At 46.0% G+C, this 18,417-nt stretch overlaps 1 protein-coding gene across 2 annotated transcripts; it reads right to left on the bottom strand.

The window, feature by feature from the left end:
• Positions 1-1,243: 1,243 nt before the first annotated feature.
• On the bottom strand, positions 1,244-18,322 carry BIRC7 (baculoviral IAP repeat containing 7). 2 transcript variants are annotated; one of them, XM_088674729.1, is made up of 8 exons: positions 17,785-18,322; positions 10,020-10,932; positions 7,995-8,094; positions 5,674-5,752; positions 5,542-5,587; positions 4,876-4,947; positions 2,947-3,155; positions 1,244-1,683 (listed from the first exon to the last, which is right to left on the bottom strand). In XM_088674729.1, exons 2-7 carry the CDS (start codon positions 10,612-10,614, stop codon positions 2,956-2,958), a joined length of 1,092 nt encoding a protein of 363 aa, XP_088530855.1. In that variant the 5' UTR covers positions 10,615-10,932; positions 17,785-18,322; the 3' UTR covers positions 1,244-1,683; positions 2,947-2,955. The 2 variants fall into 2 exon arrangements, with proteins under 2 accessions (XP_088530855.1, XP_034980047.1); XM_035124156.3 differs by having other exon boundaries at positions 10,020-10,772; positions 17,785-18,316.
• Between the last annotated feature and the right edge of the window lie 95 nt (positions 18,323-18,417).

Genomic DNA, 18,417 nt, shown 5'->3' with positions numbered 1-18,417 from the left:
ACTGTATGCTTGTGAAACATGGACCACTTACAAACGCCATCTCTAGCTCCTCGAAAGATTCCATCAATGGTGTCTCCAAAAATGTTTACACATCACTTGGGAAGACAGGTGAATTAATATCAGTGTACTGGATGAAGCAAAGATTACCAGTGTTGAAGCAATGATTCTTCAACATCAACTTCGTTGGACTGGTCATGTTGTGCGGATGCCTGATGATCGTCTTCCAAAGTAACTACTCTATTCCGAACTTAAAAATGGAAAGTGTAACAAAAGAGGTTTAAATACTGTCTCAAGGCAAATCTTTAAAAATGTAGTATAAATACCGACAATTGGGAAACACTGGCCTGAGAGCACTCCAATTGGAGAAACAGCCTTTACTAAAGGTGTCATGGGCTTTGAAGACACTTCAATTCAGGATGCTAGGGAGGAGCGTGCTAAGAGGAAGGCACACTTGGCAAAACCTCACCGTGATCAACTCCCACCCAGAAACCAATATCCCCACTGTGGAAGGATGTGTGGATCCAGACTTGGCCTCCACAACCACTTATGGGCTCATTGTTAAAACTGTGTTTTAACTACGAGTGATCACCAAATAAGATAAAAGAAGTACATACTATGGTTAAGTATGCATGAAAGATACATCTTCATGAAAACAATGTATAGAAATGCATTCCTTTAGAGAAAATTGCTATGCAAGCATGTGCATATTTGGAGAAATTTGTACAAAATAATAATAATTTATTATTTATACCCCACCCATCTGGCTGGGTTTCCCCAGCCACTCTGGGTGGCTTCCAACCAAATATTAAAAACAATACATCAAACATTAAAAACTTCCCTAAACAGTTTTTAGGGAAACTTCAGTTGTCTTTTAAAAGTAAAATAGTTGCTTATTGGCTTGACATATGCTGGGAGGGTGTTCCACAGGGCAGGCGCCACAGCTGAGAAGGCCCTCTGCCTGGTTCCCTGTAACCTCACTTCTCGCAGTGAGGGAACCGCCAGAAGGCCCTCGGAGCTGGACCTCAGTGTCCGGGCTGAATGGTGGGGGTGGAGATGCTCCTTCAGGTATACTAGTGGAGGGGTGCATTAATTGGGTGGGGGCACAATGACAGTATAGTTAAATAAATGTTATATGATAATAAGTGTTACAGTTTCTGTATAGGGAAAGCCATAGCATGACTGAAATATTAAATTTATTGTTCGGTGCAAGTGCCTTGCAAGAACTTGTTATAAAGTAGTCCCCAATGGTTAAAGTTACTTTTATTCAAACAAAATATTTTCCAAGGAAAAAAAATAAATGGTAAAAAAATAGAAATAAACCAAGTTACTAAAGAAGCTAGACAAAGTTTTCTGCTCCAAGACATTACATCAGCAAGGAAGGAACCATCTTTCAAATTTGAAGTAATCCCTAGAAAAAGAGAAAAGTCAATAGTTTCACAGACCAGAAAGTCCTTTGGGATTATTTTGTCCTTGATCTTTTTTTTTATATTGCTGTTAGAGAAATCCCAACAGTCCCAAACAGCACACATGGAGAAGTCCTGCAAGATCATTTTGGCTGGGAAGGAGGTGCCTCGGGTGTACCAGCACTTATTCCAAAGCTCCTTCGTTTGATGTCCCCTCAGGCTGGGTCGTTGTAGGCCAAAATGGGTCCATCAAGCAGCAAGTATCTGGCCTCTGAAGATTCTGAAAGAACAGAGGAAGCTATGTTATACAGAGTCAGACCACTGGTCCATCTATCTAGCTCAATACTGTCTATATTGGTGGGTAGCAGGTCTCAGGGATTTCAGGCAGGAGTCCCTTCCTGGAAATACCAACATTTGAAGGTGGGACCTTCATACAAAGCAGATGTTGTGCCTTCCTCATGCAAACCATTTGCTTTCAATTCTTCCAGCAACCTTTCCCATAGCAATTGCTCCTTGCCGATTCCTCTCATGCTTGAATGGGTGACAATTTGTCTCCCACCTTTCTGTGCACAGTTGCAGTATTCTTCCCAATATCAGCTCCTGGGGAATCACAAGTAGGGAGAGTGCTCTAACACTCGGGTCCTGCTGGCTGCTGTGAGAACAGGATGCTGGACTAGATGGGCCTCTAGCCTCATCCAGCAAGCTCTTATGTTCACAGTTGCCATGCTGGCATTCTGAGCAGACGGCAATGAATCCACAGACTATTCCAATGGGTACATAAGGAGTGCTTCAATACAGGAGTACTGCCAACAGGAAGCCTCTCCAGCTGACAAATGGCAGATGAGTCTTAAAAACATCTCTCTGCTGGCAGCTGGACACACACAGGTTTGTGCAAAATGGCTCTGCAGATCTGCATGGCCAGCTCCATCATGAGGAGATATGACACAATTGGCAAATCTCTGCTTACTGGAGGCCCTGCATACCTCATTGTCGGCAACTGAACCTGTTGCCAGCACCCTTGGCTAACCACCAGGCATGCCAATTCTAGAGGGCCAAGAGGTCTGCAGCCCCTTGAATATTTGTTGGAAGTGGGCTAGGCCCCCTCGATATTGAGGGGAGCTGGCCACGTCACATGCATCACATATCGTGCATCGCAGCATCAATAGCCGGCTCCTCCAGAACACTCAGCTTTGTCCAGACAACGTGATGTCACACACGACATCACACATGTGCGATACATGCTGAGCCCCCTCAGTCTTGGGTGCAACAGGGCACCTCTGCTGACCACTCAGTGAGAGTTTCTGTCACCCCGTACACACGCACATCGCCTTGCTTTCAAGAAGGGCGGGGTGTTCTGGGCAAGGTGGTTGAGAGTGGACCTGCATCTGCCACCATGGTTAGGTATGGCAGACCAAGGCTGTAAAAGTTACTTTGGCTTTTATCGCATGCACCATTAAGTAAGCATAAGTAAGCATAAGGTGCAATGGGACTTGGACAATGTCCTCAGTTCGGCAATATTTCCTGTAGTTCTCTCTTTACCCACCTTCCCAGTTCAAGAGAGGAATGCCTTCATACTGTCACGGATGACCCCCCTGCAGATGGGGCAGCGTCTTAGATTAGGAGCGCATTCTGGGCAAACCACTAAGTGGCCACAAGGCACCAACACGATGGACACGTCTTTGTCCATGCACACTTTGCACATGCGCTCCTCGCGCAGCCGGCGCAGCTCTTCCTCCGTGCTCACAGCAGACTCTAACAAAAGGAAGGAGAAAGTTTCAGGAGCAGCCCAAAAGAGCCATTTTGATTGCTCTGTGCCACACGGCAATCTTGCAGTCCAGAGTTTCCGTGTTGTGGGGAAAGGGGGTTGGGCTGGAGCACAGGAAGTCTGGGAGAATCCCTCTTCTTCTGCAAGTTTTTACTGACTTATTTGTCAAGGGAAATTAGCACCTTCAGCCAACATTCTCCCACGGTGAAAATTGGTCATACGAACCCAAACACCGGAATATTTTCAGAGCCAACTAACCCTTGACAAATGGACGAAAGCCCCATAGTGAAGCAATATACATTTCACAACATGGCTCTTTTGGACGGTGCTCAGTGTACTGTTTTGTGAGCAGTTTTTATTTTGCTGTGTTGCATATAGCAGAACAAATTACATTTTTTTATAAAAAAAAAAATAGGAACTATGTTGATACCAAGCTAACATGGACAGACCATACTTGCTTGGCAATGATCCCCCTAAGAAATTCGTCACATCAAGTTGCATCTACTTTGTAGCCATTAGTACTAAAAAGGTAAAGGGCCCCTGACCATCAGGTCCAGTCGTGTCCGACTCTGGGGTTGCGGCGCTCATCTCGCTCTATAGGCCGAGGGAGCCAGCGTTTGTCCGCAGACAGCTTCCGGGTCATGTGGCCAGCATGACAAAGCTGCTTCTGGCGAACCAGAGCAGCACACGGAAACGCCGTTTACCTTCCCGCCGGAGCGGTCCCTATTTATCTACTTGCACTTTGATGTGCTTTCGAACTGCTAGGTGGGCAGGAGCTGGGACCGAGCAACGGGAGCTCACCCCGTTGCAGGGATTCGAACCGCCGACCTTCTGATCAGCAAGCCCTAGACTCTGTGGTTTAACCCACAGCGCCACCTGGGTCCCTTTAGCCATTAGTACTATAACCTCTTAATTCTATCAGTTGACATTTTTCGTACTCTTGAAGTATCATACTCAAGAGTATGATAAATTCTCAAACCACACAGACTATCCCTGCATTATAAAATTCAGAATGCTCACAGACTCAAGGCCACAGCTTTCTACTGTGGTCAGATCCACAAAAACCATGTTAAAGCCACAAACCAGCCATCAAAATAAACTCAGATATTTGGAGTTGTATCCAATGTTAGTCATAATCACTGAAATTAATGGGCATGATCATCTGGTTTTAGTGGATCTACTCAGAGTAGATTTTAGTTTCATGGTGGCAATTCTTAACAGTTGTGGCCAAGCCCTTTAGCGTCTAAAAACTTTCCTCAACAAGCCATGTTGCAGTGCTCCGTGTGTGTTTATATGTAAATAAAATAGATTAGCCAAATGCTGAGTTGCTGAGGTCTGTTTATGCAAATTGCGAACACTCTGCGGATCCCCGAGTGTGCTGATGTTTCTTGGCATCAGTCACTGTGATGTTCGGGCAGAAGAAAGCTTTTGAAGCTCCCAAACGACTGACCAGGAGGGAGAGAACATGCCAAGAGGGCATGTGTCTCTATCAAGGTCCTACTTCTGTGTAGGACGACCACCAGGGAACACAATAAACCTCTTCATTGTGCTCCAAGATGGTAATGTGAAGACACCTTAGTCTCTGACCGCTTTTGCCAGTCTTTAGATATGTTACAGAGAAATGAGTTATTTTGCTTAGCCAAGAATTAGGCTACCTGCTCCTATCCCACCTGGCTGCTCTGTTTCACTCTCTTCCACTAACCTTACCTGGTTCATTTGGACGTCCTGTTTCTGCCTCTCTCCTCACTCTCCGAGAATCTGTTTGCCTCTGAGCAGGCTCTGCACATAAAACACACAGAGAATATGACATATATTGGGAGTCCCTGTTCACAAGGTCGGTTTCCCTACTCCAAAAAATATTTAGAAGCCCCAAATAGATTTTAAGAAGTTTGAGTGTCTACATGAGAAGCAGTACCGGTAGCATCTTAACACATGCATATTCATTGAGTGTCTCTTTGCATGTGTGAAGGAGTTATTTTGTACAAAAATGGGGCTTTTGGCATGAGGCTTGCAAAATAGTTGAAAACGGTGCAGAACGATATTGGGTGCCTGGCTGTAGGAAAGGTGGGAGAGAAGCCTTGGGCTCCACTGCTGTGGGGAGGAAGCCCCTCTTGAGATGGCCCTCCTGTAAGATCTGGACTCCCTCCCTCCAAATCCAGGTGTAAATATGTGAATAAATCATATTTCTTAAAGCTAAGGAAGCATCCACCGTGTCTATGATTATCAAAGGAACACAGACCCTGGAGTGAGCACTTGGAACCCCGCCCCCCCGGATGCTTGCCACAGTTCCGCAGAGATTCCTTTGGAACAACATCAAAAGAGGCAAGACAGGCCTCCTGCTGAGCAAGAGCTCAAAATTACAGAAGTCCTTACCTTGGGAGCTGGTGGGATGTTGTTCAGGCCAATGTAAGCTGTCCTCCTGCAAACAAAAGATATGCAACATTTTAGAATAACTGCATGCATGTGCACACTTGCACACACAAACAGACACACGCGCACACTCACCGGGAGTATAGGATTGATATTCGCTTCTTGAACACTGTTGATGAAGTCGCTCCCTCTGGACTGCAGCAAGAATTTACACCTATAGATGTGGGACAGGAGAAGAGAAGACGAAACAGTCTCAATACTGTGACGGCCAACTGGCTTCCTTGAAAACACAGCCCCAAAATGAAACTAATGGAAAGACAGAGATTATTTGGAATATGCCTGAGTCCTTTCTCATTCCTGGATCCAGCAAGGATTCAATTGCTGGAATCGCCAGGCCAGCTTCCTGGTGAGGTAATCGCCTAAATATGGGTCATTAAGGTAACAAAGGAAGTGGCCTCCTCCATCAACTGGTTGTCTGTTAGAAGGACAAAAGCCAGAGTTTTGGTGTGTGAGAGCTAGAAGCTAGTGGGAAGCTTGAGCCTGTGAGGAAGAGACATGCTTGATTTCTGCTGCAAGACCTTCTTGGAGTGTTAATGCTGTGAGCCCTGCCAATGTAGCCTCAGGTTGTATGTATGTGCAAATAAACAACACATCATAAAGACACCACAGTCTCCGCTGTCCCTCATTCTGATGAAACAGAACCCTGGGTAAATGCCTAGACCCCCTGGACTCTCACACAGCTCAGAGATTGAGGTGGCATGCAACAATACTAATGAGGCTATTGGTCCAAAGAATTTAGTATGTATGTAGTGGAGAAAAGAGAATCGGTTAATATAGCAACGGGTGCTTAGCCAAGCACAATGCCCAGTTCTGCCAGCAAATAATTTTAATTCAATGGGACTTACTTCCAGGTTTGCAGCTCAAGCCTAGCAAGGGCAATTTTCACAGGTGCTTCTGAAAATGTTCACATTTTTGTCACCTATGGCCAATGCATGGGTTACATTTTTTTTAACAAGCTGAACACCACTCCAATCCTCCATCTCCCAACTACTGCTCTTCACTAACCCTCACTTGCAGACTACCGCGCTACTGTGCAATGTGCAAAACGTAAACTGAGCCCTTCAAGATATACAAAGCAACCTGCCTCAGAAGGGAAGCAGAGCTAATAGGCAACACAAAAGGAAAAGGAAACATAAGCAACTTTCTCCTCAAACACTGTAAAAACTTTGGAAGCCACAACTTTAAACAAAGACAGTGTAACAGAATAGGGGGGGGGGTGTATGTATGTGTGTGACTGTAATTGTGTTTTTGTTTTGTTTTTAAGGGAGGGCATTCAATTTCGTTGTACTATTTAAAGTACAATGACAAAGTATCTATCTATCTACATTTCCATTTGTCACCTATGGCCGACTCATGGGTCACATCTGTTTAATATACAGATGTGTTATCAATGAGGCAAAATGCAAGTATCATAAAAATATATTACTGTATTATTTTTTAAGTGTGTCAGAATTGGTTGCTGCTCTCCGTCTCGTGTAAAACTGGGTTTGCTACCACAAAGCACGTAGCAAGACTCTAAAATCCAAACTCATATAGGAATAGCAGTGATACTCCAAGCATCACAGACAGCGTTTACTTTTACAGTATTTCAAGTCATTTCACCATCAGTCATAGCACATCACCAAAGTGGGTTTCACTTGCGCTCAGACCGTGACATTTTGGCCTTCTGTCCTCCCTTTGAACTGTTGACTCAGACCGTATAACAAAATGCTTTGGGAATTCTCATTATTTTCCAGACTTCACTTGCCACACAGGAGGAGGAGAGGGTATGTGCTGATCAAAGAAAACAAACAAACCCCCAGCCATAATAATAATAATAATACTATAATAATAATAGTGTGTTAATCAGGAAGGGAAAAAATACCTGTTTGCAGCTGCAAATATGTGAAATGGTTTAGGAACTTGTTGCTATACTTCTACATAAAAAAGCCAGCCAGCAGTGACCTCTTGCACAGGATGCAAAAAGGATGCAGAATAGCAAGCTGGTGAGTATTCAGTGGGGAGCTGCAATGTGTATGCATTCAGTCCAGTGTGTTCACTAGGGAGTCAGGGGGTCTGTGCCTTTCTAGCAGAAATCATGTGCAATTAAGCTAGGTCTCTCTGCTTTCAAAGCAGGAAAAGAATGCTAGCATCTGAACGCTTAGGCAAACAATTGGAAAATCCTATCCTTGTAAACACTGAATATCTACTTCAGGGCACAGGTTTCCTGAACATGCAAGGTTATTGTTTAGCAAGAGTTTCCAAGTTGAATCTGAGAAAGCTGGCATCGCCAGTTAGGTGGGTCAACTTGCTATTGTCCTGTGGGCTGTTACTGTGAACCCACATATCAATTGTTCTTTGTTCCTGAAAGAGGGGTGTGTGTTTGTGAGTGTGTGGGGCAAATAGGGATGTGTTACCTTGGAAACCAAACAGCATGCTCCATCCATGGGTCATCTCCACGCTCCCAGTTCCTCAAAGCGCCATCACAGTAGAAACACCGCACATAATCCCCCTGGCCTGAAAACAGCCATGGCAAGAGGTCTCATGTTAATCACTTAAAAGCTGAAACAGCTCCAGGGCCCCAACCAACCTTTTGGGGCCAGGGGACACATATAAAATTTTGAGAAAGTGGCATGGGCACTGGCTGTAAAAGGATTGTCTTCTGGGGGGGGGGGAGTGGCACAACACAAAATTGCTGCCATGCCTAAAAACAGGGGCATAACCAGGATCAAAACTAGGGGGGGCAAGGCATGGGAGGAGAGGGGCCAAAAAGTGAGAACGTGGACAGGGCTACGGAGCCCAGGTGAAACTGACTCCGGTCTCACCTAGGCGCCGCGAAGCTTTTTGCAGTCGGAGGCGCTGGGGCTCCGCTGACAGCACGCAGCCAGGGCGCTCACTCTGGCCCGCCGGGCTGCCCCCAGTGCACTATGGCCAGGACACCGGCGGAGCGCGCAGCCGTGGGCGAGAACGGCACTGCCGGTGGGGCTGGTGGGCAGAGGCAGAGGCGGAGCACAGCCCAGCGGAGCGCGAGTTCGGCGTTCCTGCCCGCCACGCCCTCCAGCTTCCCGTCGCGCTCTCTGGTTCCCCGCCACACTTGGCCTTGCCGGAGGGTGCAATGGGGAGCTGGAGGGAGGCCGCGGTGGGCGGGAACGGCGAACTCACGCTCCGCCAGGCTGTGCTCCGCCTCTGCCCACCAGCCCCGCCGGCAGCGCTGCTCTCGCCCATAGCTGCGCCGGCCCTACTTCTAGGGGGCAGCTGCCCCCCTGCCCCGCGCTGGGTACGCCCATGCCTAAAAAGAAAAGAAAATCAAATAGGGGAGCAGAATAAGGCATCTACATCAACCATCACTGCAGTTGCTCACAGAAAACAGCTCTTTGCTCCTCTCCTCTGTGGGCATCCAATGTAATGTGGACATGTTTAAGGGTGTGTGTTCCAAAGTGCAAGAGGTTAACCCAGTGCAAACAGAAGCGAAGCAAAAAGATTGGTCTCTCTCGCATTGTGGCTTTTCAATGAGATATTTATGGAGGCTTTTTGTGGGCACCATAGGGGATACTGCTGGGCAATCTGGCATTTGTGCGCACCACATTGGCAGCCGCCACCACCACCACCGAGAATGTGCATACTTCATATTAGCTGCACACTGACACTCCATGATGATGCTGATACCTTACAGCAGGGCAGGGGAACCTTTTTGGCCCCATGGGCCAGATCCTTCTCAAGATCAGCCTTGTTGGCCAAATTTGGCACGTGGATGGAGTTGACCAACTGTCCATCACATGATGTCACAATGACAACATTTGCAGAGTGCTTTGAAGTCACAAGTGCTGTTAAATGGGAGGTTTGCCCCTCATTTTTTGCAGGGGATTCCATGCTGGTTTGCTAAAATGGGGGAGGGGGAAGTACCATTTAGCAGGAGAATCCAGTCTGGCAGCGCTCCCTGGTTGGGACTGGAGACAGGGACAGGAAAGAGGAATAGCAGCTCTGCAGAGATGTTCCTCCACCCAACCAACCAAGAGCCCCACAGCACCAAAGCCCCCACATACTCCAGGCAGAGACACTCATCCTACCTTCTATGAGGAGATGGGATTTTGATCCTGCAGGTGCTGTTTTTGCATTTGGGGAAAGCTCTTGTGAAGCAGCACTCTACAGTATCAAAAACCGCACCCATTTCAAACCAGAGCAGCACTTTTGCAAAGGAATTTCAGGCTGCCACCACTCGTTTGAGCCTCCCAAAACTTCTGAAAGTTAAATGCTTTATCAGCACTGGTTTTATTTATTCATTTTTCATATAACTTGCTTTAACATTTGGTATCTTTTGCTCATTGCAAACTGCTTAGGGAGAACTGCTTCATTCTAGTAAGCTGTATATAAATTTCATTAAGCCAAATAAAACAATATAAAACAGCATAACCCCCTTTTTCAGTTCTTACCAGCTTACATACCTGTGTAGAAAAATCCTGCTCTGGCGAGCAACTCTGGAGTCACCCGAGCAGAAGCTGGCCAATTCTCAAATGTCACCAGGCGATCTCCTTCTGTCTCCATATCTGGGTATTCTGGTTGAAAGTCTACAGTGGCCTCTTCCATGCTTAAGTTTTGCAACATGCCAAGGAACTGTCCGTCCACAGCATCCTGGAGGCCCCCAGCCTGAAGCATCAGTTTGATTCCTAAATCCTTCTTCTGGATAAAAGAGCAACTTGGGAAGAACTTCTTGTGCTCTGCCTTGGGGTCATCCTCAGCAAACCAGTCAAACAACACCCCACCACAGCAAAAACATTTCACCCTGTCCTCAGGCCCAATGTAAAAGAAGCCAGCAGCGGCCAGGGCGGCTGGGGAAATAGGAAAGCTCTCCGGCCAATGCTGGAAAGTCTGTAGGCGCCTCTTCTCAAATCGCATGCTGTACTGGGCAAACCCGTTCCTAGGTGCTCTCGCAGACGAGCTGTCTTCCATGTCCCTCTTTATTGAAAGGATACTAGCCATTATATTATCGACAAGCTGGTTGATTTCAATGACAGTCCGCATCCGATTAGTAGCCTGCATCCCTTAGCTCTCTCTGGCTCAGCCTCCTGTGAATTCTGGAAAGCTCTTGAACTCAGAAAAGCCACACAGGCTCCCAAACAGCAGGCAGGCACAAGGTTCCGGCTTTTCTACAGCCTGCTGATTTGGTAGTTGCTTCAGTACAATTGCTGCCCTTCCACCTGGCCAGAGAACAAAAAGTTTTACAGGAAGACAAGGGGGGTGGGGAGACATTTGTGTGTTTTGGTGAAAAAGAGGGACAAAGGAATTCAGCAGCAGCTTAAAATGGAGGCAACAAATTTGTGCAAGAACTCATTTTTTGACTGAATGCATCCATTAATTCTGGGCATTGTAAGAGCAGGACAAAAAGGAGACGTCAGTGACTTATTTAATGACTAAACAAGTTTTAACATTTTGTTCCATTTGCAGAGACAAGAAATGCAAAAGATCAATTTTAAATACAGTATCAAAGCCCCCAACTCACTGGTCCCATTTACAAAAACCTCTCTGTTTACAAGTTACATTTGACAGACAAATTGTCATCTACAGTGCCATTTCCCCTTAAGTATAGCTGATAATTAGGTGGGATGTGTTAATGGACTTGCTCCAGCCAACTTCAGGCAGGGAAGCTAAAGATGCTTGGGGAGAAAGGCAATCTCTTGCATGCAATTGTCAAGGAAGTCAACTCTGTTTGTGGGGACAGGATGAGATCACCCGATCTGCAGTTCTGAGATTATTTTGCTCCCACACCCACCCAAAACAGAGGTTCAAGTCAATGATGAAAGTGTTAAGAGGGCTTTCCGCCATCAAATACTGATAACCTGTACAAGAACAATGAGCTAATTAAACCAGAATAAATGTGAATACAAGACAAAACGATAATTCTGAAAGTTCATGTGCTTTTCTTTCTTTAAAGAGGGGGGGAGAGATAATCTGTGACCTTCCAGATATTGCTGGACCACAGCTCCCATCACCCTTGAACATTAACCAGGCTGTCTGAGGCTGATGCGAGTTGTGGCAACATCTGGAGGGCTAGAGGTTATTCCCCCCAGCTCAAAGATCCCTACTAATTTCCCATGCCTACACAGGAATGTCTTTAGTGCAGTGCACAGTATAGTTATAGTGCCATATCAGACTATGCAGCTTAGCTGCTCAGAGCTCACTCTTCACAATCATGCAACCACACAAATCTACAGTTGCAGGTTTTGTAGCCTTATTTATTTATTAGTTATATTCCACATTCCTCTTCAAGGCAGAGTACACGGTTCCCCCGCTGCCTCAATTAATCTCCACAACAATCCTGTGATGCAAGTTAGGCTGGGAGGCAGCGACTGGTCCAGGTCACCCAGTGAGTTTCATGACCAAGTGGGAATTTGAAACCTGGTCTCCCAGGTCCTAGTGAGATGCATTAATCACTGCACCTTACATCTTAAGGCTTCATTGTCGTTTGCAGGTATAGCAATCCTGTTTTATAGACTGTAGAGGGTAGGAACAAGATGTTAAGGAGAATTGTATGACCATTCAATCAACCCACACCAGAGAAAATATGCAAAGAAGAAGAAGAAGAGTTTGCATTTGATATCCCGCTTTATCACTACCCGAAGGAGTCTCAAAGCGGCTAACAATCTCCTTTCCCTTCCTCGCTTCCTCCCCCACAACAGACACCCTGTGAGGTGGGTGAGGCTGAGAGACTTCAAAGAAGTGTGACTAGCCCAAGGTCACCCAGCAGCTGCATGTGGAGGAGCGGAGACGCGAACCCGGTTCTCCAGATTACGAGTCTACTGCTCTTAACCACTACACCACACTGGCTCTCAAACACCTACAAACTCCTGCCTTGTAGGATTTAGTGTTAAATAGGTTTTCTGAAAACGGTTTTCATTACCCATTTTGTTTCTGTATATGTGATAAGTAACTGAGTTATGATTCCTTCTTTGCTTTCTAACTCACTTCCTTTTTTTAAAGGGAGGGGATTACAATAAGTAGCAGATCTTCCCAATGAACATGACAAGGCAGTGGTTCCCAATTAGATAATTATTTTTAAAAAGCCAAGCCACTGGCCCCCTACTTTTGAAAGATTTGATAATTCTATGGTAGTTACCACTGCAAAGCATTTTTTTTAACAAAATGTAGGGCAGCACTGAAACAGACCAAAATTTTGAGATATTACCATGCAAAAATGACAAAAAAGTTGGGGGGAGGCAAAGAATGGGGCCATGGTCCCCCTGGGTGTGTTCTGTGGACCCCTAAATGGGAACCACTATGATAGGGGATTATTTGAGGGTTAGCACCCTGTGTAAAATGAGAGAAGCCAGACCAGCACAGCACATCTTCAAGCACAGTTGCTACCTGAAGAAGGCTGCCACCCATTTCTACCCCTCCTTTTCCTGTTAACATGGTAAAATATATCATGGCCTATACTGAGATAGGCAAAACATATCTACACAATACATAAGCTCTGTAGAGCTCAAGCAAATAAACCAAACCTCAGGACCAAGTTAATATCCACTACTGTACTTAAAGCCTCTAAATATTCAACAGCATTATTACAAGTAGACCTCAATACATTATGTTGTTGTGTATGCATGCAGGGTACTTACTTAACCAGAACAAACTGGAAGATCACTCAACCACAAAGCAGAGAACAAGTGTCTAACACTGGCTTCTGGGGCCCCTTTACCTTCCAATCTCCACCCAAGCAATTAACCAATTTGTGCTTCGAATCAAACATTTAAAGCTGCAAGCAGTTTTTAACCTGACCGAAGCAAAAAAAAAAACACTGATAAGGCAGTGCGGTGCACAGACAGATACTGGAGTGTAGAAACCACCACCCCAGGGAGACGTAGGTTCAGCTCTTCACTTGGGCAAGAAGCTCAGTGAAGTAGCTTTGGACACAAAAAGGGGAGTGTGAGGCAGAAGGATGCGTGTCATGCTCTGAGCCCCTTGGAGGGAGAACGGAACAGAAATGTGATAATAAATAAGATGCTCATTCCCCTTGCTTGCCACTTCAGAGCTCGATCTCTCATTTGTGTTTGCCTTATTCTGAATAAGTTTAGTAGCAGTGCCATCCAGATGCCCAAACTTTGAACCTCTGTTGGAGGAAACCAGTCAGAGGGCAGATATTTGAGTGTAGCAAGAAGTGTGCTTGGGTTGGTTAGAGAATGGGGTGATAATGCCAGGGTTGAAAATTCGATCCCTGTATGGGACAGCTGCATGTTCCTGCATTACAGGGGGTTGGATGAAATGATCCTCAGGGTCCCTTCCAACTCTACAATTCTATGAATGCCCTCCTCGCCCCTCATCAGGGGGCTCCTTTAACAATTAATGAACAAATGGGTGTGGTGATTTATATATATATATTTTAAAAAACCAACCCTGTTACTCTCACACAAGGTTTTTTTTGTGACAGTACTCACAAGTACAGAGTACCAGCCACACTATGTACATTCACTATTGGACTTGTTAAATGACCAGGTTTTAAAATGTGCTCCAAAAGCAAGCAATACTCATATGATCAGGATTGCCTTTAAAAGACCCTGAATTTTAAAAAACACACATATGGATTCAGTGGTTTAAGGAGATAGCAAGTACCTATTAAATTCTGTATTGGTTAGGATCCAGGTAATTAAAGGATGGCCTCTTCCCACATCAATCTCCCTAGACATCTATAAAATCAGTTTCAGGCTTCGGAGGCTCGGCTTCCTCGGCCATAGATAAGCAGTACAAAGAGAAAGCAGTCTTTTACCAGTAACAGAAATGTTTAATGAGTACAGCAAAAGCACAAGCGGCCTTTCTCTGAGTGCAGATGCTCCCAATTAAGGTTCCGCCCACTTCCCTCTAGTCACATCCATCCTCTCATCTCCTAGCCACCTGCTCTCAACCATTGAGCCTTTTGCGAAGCCACCTTAACTAATCTCTTAGCCTTGGGACTGAGAGGCTGCACATCTTCCAGTGAGAGAATCAGCTAGCTCACTCTCTTCCTATTCTTCTTCTTGCTGTTCACCTCACAGTTCTGCCCAACTATAATCTTCTGAACTGTGCCCATCAGCAAACCATTGTTCCAAATCAATACTACTCCCCTGCTCCTGTGGAGTTTCAGGATCCTGGCCATGAGCAGGGGGAGGGGTAGGTTCCCACCATTCCTCATATAGTTGTACTCCTCAGCCTGGTCTCTGACAATCAGAAGGTTTGGGCAATGATTTAGAAGCTCGTGCATGGACTGATCGGCTGCAGGGCTGTGCAATCTAAGGCTACCTGGGGGAGTCACTTCACCACTCCTTGAGGGCTTCCAAGTGGCAGATAGAAGTGCATGCCTGGTATGCATATATTGAAATCATCTTCTTCACTTGTGTTTTGTATTGTTTCTGAATCTTTTTTAAAAGAACCACTTTGCATTTGGCAAGACACCCACCACTTGCATTTGGCAAACCACACCCCAGGATGTTGCCCAAAGTGGAATGCAATCCTCAGGTTGGAAAAAAAAAATCCCAAAACATTCCTCACCCGCCTTTCCCCAAATAGATTTATCCTTTAGGTGCCAGGCAAAAGTCTTGTAGGTATTTTTCAGCCCCACCTTCCAGTTATGACATTTATTGGCTTTTTTATGTTGCTGTTTTTATTTGCTGAACCTTTTGGATAAACAGCCGTATATAACATTGAAACAAACAAGCCTAGTTAAGACTGCGGAGAAATAGAAGGCCATGCAGTGCTTTTGCACAAAGGTTTCGTCTGGATTCTCCAAACTTTGGCACTCTGGTCTGTCCCCTAGTGATAGCAGCTCTGAACTCCCTGCTTGTGCTTTGAACCATTAGGAGTTCTGCAAAACCTTCACTGAAGCTTTGTGTGCATCACACGTTGACAAGAAAGCCCAGGGTGGCACACAATGGAATCACCAAGGGGAGGAAAGCCTCCTGAAACTCAGGGAAGTGTAACAAAGCTTGTTGCGAACTGACTGGTGGTGGGTGAAGCGAAGGGTTGTCTGTGGCCTTAGCCCAAGCACATCATCCTGCCTTATTGCAACTCACGTATACAAAGTATTCTTCATTTAGTTGCATTTGACAGGCCTTTGAAAGTGGGCTTTTTGGAGATTGATGAGGTTTCTGGGTTACTTCCGTTGAGCCCTTTGTGGCAGGCGTCACCTTGCTTCTATGGTGTGTCTAAGAACCAGTTCTTTTCTATTCATTTAACAAATAATAATGATAATAATAATAATAATAATAATAATTGTTTCAATGTTATATACGGTTTTGGTACCGACGTAGGGTCTGTAAAGAATCCCTATAGTAAAGAATTTGTTGAAGGTTTGATCATGCATCACCCTTTTATTCCCATGGAGACCTTTATTCAGAAGCAAAAAGCAAGTCCCATTAAGTTAAATGGAATTCACTCCCAGGTGTGTATAATTGCAATTAATTTGCTGTGACACAGCAGAACCAGATGTTTGGTGCTGTGTCTTTAATTTCCTTGTTAGTGTCAGGGATTGGTTCTTAGGCTTTCTTTAGATGTCTCCTTAAGCAGGAGAGCTTGCAGCCTTCCAGATGCTCTGAGTCTCCAACTCCCATCAGCCCCAAACAGAAGGACCCAATGGTCAGGGATGATGTGAGCTGTAATCCAGCAACACCTTAAAGCAGTGGTTCTCAAACATTTTTCTGTGGGCCACGGAATAAAAATTCCATCACACCACAACCTTGTTTTTGTTTTTTTTAATTGATTAAAAATACATTGGGGGGGGGGGGGGACAACAACTCCTAGCAGTGCTTGACATGAGTCTAATGCGACACCGGACCTAATGCAGACCTCCATTTTCAGCACATTGAAACCAAATCAAGTAGTTGTGGCGAAAGCCAATGTGCCATCGGATCCAAAACGCCCCTTCATTTCTGCAACGTAATTTGGCCAAAAAAAGGTAAGCGTGAGATTTGAGTAAATGCAGTATTTTGTAGTATGATCGTGGAATACCCAGAAAGTGTAAAGCAACGCAGCTGTACAAGAACACAAATTGTTCCCAATACAGTAGTACCTCAGGTTACGAACACGATCCGTTCCGGATCGCGGTTCGTAACCCGAAAAGGTCGCAAACCGAGCGCCACTTCTGCGCATGCGCAAAGCGCGCCGGAAACACTTCCGGGTTTGCGGAGTTCGTAACCCGAACTGTTTGCAACCTGAGCGGGTCGTAAACCAAGGTACGACTGTATATAATTACAAATGAGCCTTTTACATACGTAGGTACCTTAAAGGTAAAGGGACCCCTGACCATTAGGTCCAGTCGTGACAGACTCTGGGGTTGAAGCGCACATCTCGTGTTATTGGTCGAGGGAGCCGGCATACAGCTTCCAGGTCATGTGACGAGCATGACAAAGCCGCTTCTGGTGAACCAGAGCAGCGCACGGAAATGCCGTTTACCTCCCCGCTGTAGCAGCACCTATTTATATACTTGCACTTTGACGTGCTTTCGAACTGCTAGGCTGGCAGGAGCTGGGACTGAGCCGCCGCCCTTCTTATCGGCAAGCCCTAGGCTCTGTGGTTTAACCCACAGCGCCACCCGCGTCCCACATAGGTACCTTACTTATGTATAAAAATATTCAACAGGAGGGGCGAACTTGCAGTATCAAGAGATGCTCTTGCTCTTGTTTTGAAATGGCTGGATTTAGGTTTGATGAGGCCCTAAGCTACTGAAGGTAACGGGGCCCTTTATATGTCCAGCTGTCCTTTGTCAACAACAAATTGCCACTGTTTTTTGTGTTGAATATATGCTATATGGTAATTTATGGACCTAAAGCCATTTGCACATAACAAAAATATGTATTTTATCAAAGTAATTGATATAGAAATGAGCAAACCGGTGATATTTTAGGGAGAAGGCTTACTTACATCATAGGAGCCTACACAACACAAAACACTGTTGCTATGAGGTTTTATATGTTTGTTTTTTATCTTGTATTTTGGAAATGTACAACCAGTTTTTCCCCCTTTAAATTTTTTGGGGTCCCCCAAGAGAGTGGGGCCCTAAGCTATAGCTTGTTTAGCTTATATGTAAATCCGGCACTGTAGAGAGATACTATACACTGAAGAAGTGTGCATGCACACGAAAGCTCATACCAATGACAAACTTAGTTGGTCTCTAAGAGACCAGTTGACGGGCATTTACTTCTGCCATTTTGGGTGCGCCAAAACCCCGCTCCCTGCCAGGGAACGTACCCAGAGGTCGGTGGCTGCGTCGTGGCTCCCGTTCTTTAACTACCGCCGCCTGCCTTTCTTCCCTTCCTGCCTTCGCGGTGCAAACGTGTGAAGAGCCCCTCATTACACGTGAAGCGGGGCGAGGGGGACTGCCGCTTCCTCCCCCACCGCCCGAGCAGCACCTGTTGGATTTCTGGCTGAGGGGAGAGACGGCCCGAGCCACGCCAGGAGGCAGCAGCTGCATACAAAGACTTAAGGGTCGGCAACCCCCTGTCCGCCGTGGTCAAAGGAACAACCAACCATCCCCGCGGGCAGGCCATTCCCCACCGCCTTCGTGAGGTAAAACAACCGGCCATCCAGCCTCTCCTCAGCGTTTTCCCTCTTTCTTATTGGTTCCTCGATTATAATAATAAGGCCCGCCTCCTCTCAATCACGCCCCGCTGCAATCGAACGATGGCGGGCTGGGCGGGAACTTAAAAAAAAAAACAGGGCCCGAGTGAAAAGTGGGCGGAGCCTGATCCGCGGAATGGCCGCCGCCACTCTCGCAGCCCCCACCTGCGCATGCGCGGCAGATGATGCATTCTCCTCTTTCCTCTCGGGTTAGCGTGAGCAGCTAGGGGCTGGGGGTGTGTTTTTCCCCCCTCGTCCCCTCCC

The sequence above is a fragment of the Zootoca vivipara genome, chromosome 7 (genome assembly GCF_965207765.1).
Source record: "Zootoca vivipara chromosome 7, rZooViv2.hap1.1, whole genome shotgun sequence".
Classification (NCBI taxonomy): domain Eukaryota; kingdom Metazoa; phylum Chordata; class Lepidosauria; order Squamata; family Lacertidae; genus Zootoca; species Zootoca vivipara.
The sequence above is the reverse complement of the archived record's forward strand: the minus strand, read 5'-3'. Positions and strand labels throughout refer to the sequence as shown.